This window comes from Cynara cardunculus (genome assembly GCF_001531365.2).
Source record: "Cynara cardunculus var. scolymus isolate 2C chromosome LG 13, CcrdV1, whole genome shotgun sequence".
Classification (NCBI taxonomy): Eukaryota; Viridiplantae; Streptophyta; class Magnoliopsida; order Asterales; family Asteraceae; genus Cynara; species Cynara cardunculus.
Genome location: NC_037540.1, coordinates 21,552,964 through 21,562,588, shown reverse-complemented (window position 1 = coordinate 21,562,588; position 9,625 = coordinate 21,552,964). Strand labels below are relative to the sequence as shown.

General features: G+C 35.3%; 1 protein-coding gene across 1 annotated transcript; it reads right to left on the bottom strand.

Annotated features, from left to right (window-relative positions):
* Positions 1–366: 366 nt before the first annotated feature.
* LOC112524887 (receptor-like protein EIX2) lies at positions 367–8,719 on the bottom strand. Its single transcript, XM_025134830.1, has 4 exons — positions 5,557–8,719; positions 5,055–5,150; positions 4,850–4,953; positions 367–489 (listed from the first exon to the last, which is right to left on the bottom strand). Exons 1-3 carry the CDS (start codon positions 8,717–8,719, stop codon positions 4,898–4,900), a joined length of 3,315 nt encoding a protein of 1,104 aa, XP_024990598.1. The 3' UTR covers positions 367–489; positions 4,850–4,897.
* Between the last annotated feature and the right edge of the window lie 906 nt (positions 8,720–9,625).

Sequence of the window (9,625 nt, the reverse complement as noted above, 5' to 3'; positions counted from 1 at the left end):
GCAATGTGAAACCCCGTATTAGGCCATGGGGTGCCATAGGTTTAACGTAACGTCAAACACGAGTTTTGAACTACAATGCGTCACAACGTCAACCGTTGTGACCTTATTAGAACAATGCATATAACTAGTAACATAGAAAGCAACAATCAATGAGAAGCAAAAGACCAAACGAAAATCAATAGTGATGAAGAGCAACATATCTTTAGTTTTGACTTTGATCTTTATATCCATCATAAAGGCATATCGGGACAAATGAAACGTCCCTCAACCAAACATTGCATATAACATATAATTCATTCAGAGAAATACATGTTTAATCCAACAAAGGTCAAAAGTACAAGAAATTATATTACAAAATACACAACCCAAAAATTTCACATAACATTTGACTTCCAAAATACATCCACAGATTGATCTTCATATAGCTATGCATATAGAGAAACAAATCATATTTTCCCTTTTTCTTTATTATCATTATACTCTGCAGTTCTGCAATAAATATTTAAAACACAAAATGAGGGTTACACCTGAAGGTCTAGTAAGATCCCTTTTTCCATGTAATTGCAGGGTGAAAATCACCAAAACATTATCTAAATCATTCATTTCACATAATGAATCATAAATCCATAATCTGTTTAGTTCATCTGTCCTCTGGTTCCAATAACACGACTTAGAAAATATTTTTATAGAATAGCCGGACCAGAGCTCCTATGGTTCCTCTACCAGAGTTTCTGGTTATACCAACCAGAGCCCCTCTCAAGTTAATCTTTATTAATATACCAAGTTGAACACTAAGAATAGATAAAATAGTTTCCCCAAGTATGAAAGTATAAAATAAAAGGTTTTAAATATGACCAGAGCCTCTGGTTCTACTAGCCAGAGCTCTGGCTCAAAACTCATGACCAACCAGAGGCCTTCTGGTTCAACGTGAAAACCAACCAGAGCCCCTTTGGTTTGTCTTTCTTTATATAAAAAGTTTCTACGTTAAATTAAGAGTATAAAATCTTATGAACACCTTTTCAAAACATAACTTGGACACAGAGCTCCTATCTAATAGATACAGAGCCTCTGGTTTAAAAAGATTTGTAAAAAGACTTATAACAATATCAAACCATCATCCAGAACCCTCTGGTTCTAATGGTGAGGATCAACCAGAGCCCCTCTGGTTCCTTTACCAGGAACAACCAGAGACTCTTTTGTTAGGACCAAAATTGATCCTAATTATTCTAAAAGTTTTATCCAAGCAATTGGGACCAAGGATGGAAGATCTGAATATGCTGTTGTGCTAAAACGACTAAGTCTGGAAGAAGACCAGAGCCCCTATGAACGACCAGAGCCCCTATGAACAACTAGAGCCCCTATGGACGACCAGAGCCTCTGGTTGTATTAACCAAAGACTCGGACTCTAAGTCCTTTAGGACCAGAGCCCCTATGGACGACCAGAGCCCCTATGGACGACCAGAGGTGCGATGAACGTCCATAGGTGCGATGAACTGCGTATCTCCATAACCCCTCTGGTTGGTCTATGCTCTGGATGACTATCTTGCTGATCCCATTTTCGATAATGATTATTTCCTTGTTTATAAGTTACCTTATTTGTAGGATTCAGTTATCATGTAACTATCGCCTATATAATAAGTGATACAGGCATAGAATAGAAGTAAGATGAATGATCAACCCTTTGTAACACACAGATTCAAACACATCACATGAGAGTCGATTAGGGCTTTTGAGAGAGTTTGTATTCAATAAATAAAGCGGCGGCCAATTTCTATTCATCTTCTTCTACAAATCTCTCATTTTATATTTCTGTTAAATTGTTCTACTGTCAGATTTGGGTTTAACAATTGGTATCAGAGCCAAATCGATTAACTTCTATCGATTCAATCTTTCTGCAGTAGATTCAATTTTCTTGAACAATACTCTTTCATGAACTACTTCCTGTTCGACTGCAGTTTAGACCCAAAATTCATCGATTCATCATATGATTAAATGTTTTAATCAAATTCCTTTTATGGGATTTGTTTTTGGAAGAATACGAACCTATTTTGATCATAAAAAATTTGGTTTATTTGATGGAGTTTCTTGGAGTCATTGAACTTTTGAACCTTGATTTTGTCAGATCTACGCGTAGGCGTTAAGCAGGAGTTCATGGTGCTCACAGCCTAAGGCAATTGGCGTTTTGTTTGTCAAACCTATACTTATCGCCCATATCTTGAGTATTTGTTCATCGTGTCTCCTTGTAAATCTGAATCTGTAAGAGCTTAAAGATTTATTTACCTGTAATCACCAATCCTATATGAATATGGCGATATTTCTTCATGGTTTGCCCTTAGAAGCATCAACAGCAATACTGTCAATTTTCTTTGAATTGACCTACTATTTCTTGAAGCCATAAATCGTAATGTTAATTATTCTCTCCAGTTCTCAATTCCAATAGTGTTTGCTTTGGTTATTCAAATTATCTCCAATTGGATCAAGCTCTAAAGCTGAATTCCTACTCAACTTGCAGTTCAACGAAAGATTCTTTGTCATAAGACTGGTTGCACTGTTTTGTCAAGAAATTCGCACATTTATCTATCCCTTAGTTGGATGAATTTGCTACTTTTGGGGTTAAGTGGCTATTCTATGGTTCAAAGTATGTGTTGGGTTGTAGGCAGATTAAAGTTGCATTTGTGCAATCAGTGGTGCTGCATTCATATTGAATTTGATTTGGTCTAAAAGTTGAAAATTAAGATTAGAGAGCTACATTCAGGGGGGATCTTGAAGATTCCATCCATACCAAGCACACTAAAGCTTTATTGAAAAAAGCAGAGGGGAGAAGACCTGAAGGCTTCATGAGGATGCTTGCTTCATAAAACATTGGGGGGAGATTGTTAGGACCAAAATTGATCCTAATTATACTAAAAGTTTTATCAAAGCAATCGGGGCCAAGGATGGAAGATCTGAAGATGTTGTTGTGCTAAATCGACTAAGTCTGGAAGAAGACCAGAGCCCCTATGAACGACCACAGCCCCTATGAACAACCACAACCCATGTGGACGACCAGAGCCCCTACGGACAACCAGAGCCCTTATAGACGACTAGAGCCTCTGGCTGTATTGACTAGAGACTATGGACTCTAAGTCTTTTAGGACCAGAGCCCCTATTGACGACAAGAGCCCCTATAGACGACCAGAGGTGAGATGAACGTCCATAGGTGCGATGAACTGCGCATCTCCATAACCCCTCTGGTTGGTCTATGCTCTGGATGACTATCTTCAGAATTTTGAAGGTGTTAATCCCATTTTTGATAATGATTATTTCCTTATTTATAGGATTTAGTTACCTTATTTATAGGATTCAGTTATCATGTAAATATCGCCTATATAAGAAGTGATACAAGCATAGAATAGAAGTGAGWTGAATGATCAACACTTTGTAACACACAGATTCAAACACATCACATGAGAGTCGATTAGGGTTTTTGAAAGAGTTTGTATTCAATAAAGAAAGCGGCAGCCAATTTCTATTCATCTTCTTATACAAATCTCTCATTTTATATTCTTGTTAAATTGTTCTACTGTCAGATCTGGGTTTAACATCTCTGGCATAAATCAAAACTTTGTTCCAAAATCATAATTTATCCAAAACCATTGGCCATAAGCCAAGTTTTCCCCTTCTCAATAACATTAATACTATYATTTCTAATAAGAGCAACATCTCTGAGTCCTCAAATCACAAAGAAGTAAGAACTCAAAACTATTGCAATCTTAAGAGACATAATAGAAAGAGCTATAATATTTACACAGACAAATGTCACTCTTATATCCAAAGATACACCTCTCCTTGATATGCCACCCTTATAACCGAAGGTACACCTCTCCTTGATATGTCACCCTTATTTCCTCATCAAAATCTATGGACTAGTTCCAAATGAAGACAGATTGAAGTCACAACCATCTTGATGAAACATCTTCCATAGTTTTAAACATCAAAATTTATAGTTTAATCCCAAACGAAGACAGACCGAAGTCACAACCGTCTTAAAGGAATATCCTCTATAGTTTTTAACCAATAATGATTTCAAAATAGTTTTATCTTCAAAACTTTGAAACTCAGAAATCAACTGTTCTTTCAATAACATTTTCAAACTCAAAACCTCCAGTAAATCCTAAAAATAGGATATTATTCACAACTATTTTTAAAGAAGCAAAACCTTCTTTATTTTCCCAAAACAGTTTCCACAAACCAGTTTCATAAAAGCAATTAAAACTGTCAAAATAGTTCTACCATTTTTCTTCAAAATCAAACATCAAAACCCAGCAGTTTCAAATATCATTATTTAAATGGTTTAATAACAAGAACTCACCTTATTAGGCACAAATTTGAAGATCTAATCAAACAGTAGCTTCTTCAAATAAACACAGATTCTCCAATTCGTTTTTATGCAACAGTTCTTTTTCAAGAACACTTCCATCGTCTTACTCACACACACTTTTCTTTCTTTTCAAAGATTTCTCATAAAGTAGGACCAGATAAGGTTATATCTTTTATCCTCTTTATATATACTTAACAATCAAGGCGGTGAGGATTTATTATATAAAATTCTTGTAGGGCAGTAGTTTTAATATTTTAAAACCAAACCTTTCTTAACCATGAAGGTTGTCTACCTTCATAATAAAACACTATTAAACCGATTATGCAGTTCACACTTACATGTACATACATATTTTAACATTTACTCATGTATGCACAGTATAACCTTCTCACATATGCACAGAATCATATTCACGCATATATATATATATATATATATATATATTCATGCACTTTATCACATATTCACATATAATCACATAAAGGTTACCTCAACCAATGTCATTTGAATTCCAGGTCATCACAACAAAGGTGATCGCTAAACTGAGTTTGTCGAGCTACTAGCTTCATGAACTGCCTTATTATGATAAAAGCCTACAACAAATTATTTTTATAAATAAATTAAGTGGCTTCAAACCATCTTTTAATATATCATATGAAGTTCAATAAATAAATATGTAGGTTCAACAACTGACCTTCAGGTTGGTCGTAAATGTATTGTGATAATTCAAATTTTTGAACTTGATCCGTGGAGCTCCGAGTTCCATGAAATGGTTCACATCTTTTAAAGCCTACAAGTTACAATCATGCATATTATAAACAAAACGATATACTTTTACCCACTTAACATCATATACGCTAAGATTCTAGTTTTTAAATATATAATTTTCCTAAATCTTTTACTTTTTATTTTTAAATTATGATATTATATATTTAATTTATAAAATTGATATGAGATAACAAAATATATAAAACATGAAATTGAACAAATTTATGGTTTGAAAATACATGACCAAAACTTTAATCATGCTTTTTTTTATCAATACTTAATTATATAGAATGTTCATTAAATTATTCTTTAGGGATATATATAGACACATATTTATGTTTTGGTTTTGAAACCACTAAGCATAATATACATTCAGAAAATGAAGAACATAAGAGAAAAGTAGGGTTTTAGCCTAAGTAAAGACTTACAATTGTAATTGAGAAGGACTGAGTCTAGAATCTTGATCCTCATTTTGTCAAGAAAATGATAGTAAGCATTTCTCCATTGTTTGCTAACGAGCAATGGGGCAATCATGATCCAAAAGCCAACAATCAATCCACCGATTGTAACAATCACTAAGATCCAATCGATGCTATCGGATTCATCATCTTCCTCTTTAGTCCCATTTGGATCGTCAGTAGGTTGTCCACAGTCTGCAAGAGGAGCCCCACAAAGTGCATTGCCAATGAAGCTAGATTCATTGAAGCTCTGGAGTTGAGTGCTTGTTGGGATTCTTCCCGTAAGACTGTTGTTCGACAAGTCCAATAAATTCAGACTAGATAACACCGAAAAACTCGATGGAATTCTCCCATTAAGATGATTCATGGACAAATCTAGAGATTCAAGCTGTCTCATTTCACCAATCCTCTGAGAAATACTCCCTGTTAGGTTGTTTCGTGACAAATTCAGGTACCGTAAGCCCGGGAGTGCCAAAAGCTCATCAGGAATTGACCCAGAAAACTTGTTATTAGCAAGGTCTATTGTTGTCACTAGATAAAGAATGGTGCTATATGGAAACACTTGTCCCTTTACCACCAACGACGCGCTGCCTATCACTTGATTTTGAAAAATAGTATCGTAAAGAATAATTGGACTTGACTTATTCCTACCAGAAATGACGCTGAAATTTCTGAAGCATGCTGGTAGGTTCCCAGAAAGATCATTATGAGCAAGATCCAAGATCTGAAGAGAACTAAGACCACATATTTCATTTGGGATTTCACCTTCTAATTTGTTCGAACGAAGACTTAGAAGTCTCAAACTCGTATCATCTCTTCTTATTGATGTTGGTATTCTCCCAGAAAGTCGATTTTCAGCAAGCTCAATGATTACCAAGCTCTTGGAATTTAATAGAGACACTGGTATATTCCCAGATAGCCTATTGTTGCGCACTGCTAATGATACTAGGGAAGAAATATTTCCTAGAGAAGACGGGATTTGACCAGATAACTTGTTTTCTTGTAGGTCCAGAATTTCTAGAGATCCCCAATTCATCCAACAATTTGGGATAACACCTGACAGGTTATTGTTTCCTAGAACAAGAACTTTTAACTGTCGTGGTTCTTGAATGCTAGAACACAGAAATTGATCAATAGATCCCGAAAGATTATTGTATGAAAGATCAAGAAATTCTAAGTCAGGTGTACTGAAATTATGAGGTAATGGGCCGTAAAAATGGTTGGCACTTAGATCTAGTTTTGCTCCTGGTGTAAGAAAACTAACATCTCCTAACTTACCTAAAATGTTATTGTGGGATATGTTTAAGAACGTTAGACTAGAGAATGCGCTCCAGATCCAAATGGGGATGGTGTCTGATATGTTTGCATTGGCTAAATCTAGCTCTGTCAAGTTTGCTTGTGACCGCACCCACGATGGAAAATGAGGGCCTAAACTTGAAGAACCAATTCTCAACACCTCAAGTTGGAAAGGCGGAATCCAATTGGTAACATCTAGCTTAAACTCTAACTTGTTGTCCCCAACCCACAAAGTTGTCAAGGCTGATAGATTGGCAAAGTGGTGTTCGGTCACAATACCCGTTAATGAATTGTGATGAAGACTTGCAAAAATTAGTTTCCCAAGTTGTCCAATACTTTCAGGAAGACTTCCACTCAACTTGTTATAGGAAAGATCAAAGAAGTTCAGAGACGATAAACGACCAATTGTATCTGGGATCGAACCTTCAAGTTGATTTATATTCATCTGCAATGTCTGCAAAAGTGACAAACTTCCTAAAGAATCCGGAATAGTCCCTGTGAAATTATTGTATGCAACATCAATGCTGCCCAAATTCTTCAACCTTCCTAGTTTTTTTGGTAGTCGACCACTGAGATAATTTCCACGTAAGGCTAACAATTCCAGTTTAGGAGACTCACATTCACAAAGGTTTTCAAGAAGCTCTGATACATCTCCATGAAATCCGTTAGATTGCAGATCAAGGGTAGTCAAATTGCAAAGATTGCTTAAAGATTTAGGTATCTTCTCGACAATTTCATTGTTTGATAAATCAATATGAACAATCAAAGACAAGTTTCGAAGGTTTCCAAGAATGGGACTAGAAAGATTGCAGTTACTAAGATCAAGAAAATGAAGATTACTTAGCCTAGACAACCCATCCAGTATCGACGTAGAATTCACAAAAGTGTTAGATGTAACACTAAGGGTACTCAAAGACGGCATGCTATGGAAACCCCCACGAGTATCGGGGTTTATACCACTGATAAAGCAACCAGAAAGATCAAATACAACGAGATTATGTAGACTGAAAATCCACCCAGGCAACAAAGAACCATCAAAGATGTTATCCGAAAGATCTAGGACCCTAAGGGAAGTAAAACTAACTTTAGTTGGATTAGTGGGAATTCGAGTTAACCCACAAGAGGAAAAGTGTAGTTTTATCAAAGAAGGGAGACTGCTGATCACCTGTAACCAATCTGAAGCTCTTGCTAGGTCGATGCTACTCATATCTAGGTGTTGCAACCTTTTCAGATTTTCTAACCATTTCAAACTTTTCGAGTAAGGATTTGTGGAAAAAGGATCACTGTGAAGATCTAGAACATGCAGCAGGGATAGATTCCCAAGATGATGGGGGATTTCCCCATAGAATCTCGAGTTTGAGACATTAAGATAGCTAAGATTCTGAAAAGAACCGATGAACGTCGGAATCTTACTGGATCCGAAATCGTTGCAACTCAAATCTAGGTATCTGAGTTGTCTTAGATTGATCAAAGAAGGACTTAATATTCCTCCTAACATTTGTTTTGATGCTTCTTTAAGTTCATCATCGGTATCATAAGATCCATGGCAGTGGCCGCGAATTCTGTCATCAGGTCCACGAAGGCGAATCTCGTGAACGTGACCGGTGAAGTTATCACAGACGACACCGGACCAACGGCAACAGTCTTGACCGGCCCAAGAAGAGAGGCGGTTGGCTTGGTCGATGAGATTGTTCTTGAACTGAAGAAGCGCCGATCTTTCATTACTTATACATAATATATTATTTATGTTTTGAGTAGAGAAACAAAAGGTGCATAGTGATGAAGCAAAGAGAAACCAAAGGCCAGACGACGAAGAAACAAATGTGAGAGATTTCATGATTGTGATGAATGGAAAAGATGAAGTTCTCTTCTATTTATACACATGCATGTGTGTGTATATTGTTTGTTTTATCATTACAAGCCTTTATTTTTATAAAGTTGCTTGCTTTTAAACCATTTACTAAAAACATAAATACTAAAATATTTATTATACTTGACAATTTAATGATCAAATCATTTATGCTTATAAATTATATATAGCATTAAAAAACGATAGTATATTTGAAATGGAAACAAATACAATATTTCAAGAAAAGAAACAATATTCATTTTTGAAAAGGTTTTGGGCATTTCAATACACTATTAAATGAAAGACATTTATTTATGCATTTTTTTTTGGAAAATTTGGTCGTTAAAAAGGTGATTCGTCATTAAACCGTCACAAAAATTGATGGATAAATTGTTGATATAAAACTCAAATTAGTGACAGATTACCTTGCTATTTTCTAGATGATCTATTATTATTTTGTTGAAAAACATCTGATTTTACCGGAACCATCGGTACTTTCCACGTGATCCGTCGACAATCACCGACGAAAACTTCTCTAGCTTATGGTAAAAATCATTTGTTTTGTAGCGATATTACCATCATTCATATAATAATTTTATCTTCTTCAATTTATTTAGTGTGATAAAAGGAAAAGCATATTATTGATGACCAAATTCTTACATAAATGTAGCTACGAAATACAAAAAGTTGTATATACTTATTAATTTTTTATGGGTGGAAAGTATGTTTTAATTCAAAACTGTGATGTGAATTCAAAACATACCTAAAAATCAATGTCAATATCAAATATCAATATGAATGTTTGGCATGAAAGAATGGACTCTTTGAAATAATATCAATTTGGGTAGATTAAATGCACCAATTATTTAGATGGGGCCTTTGTTTGTGATGTCC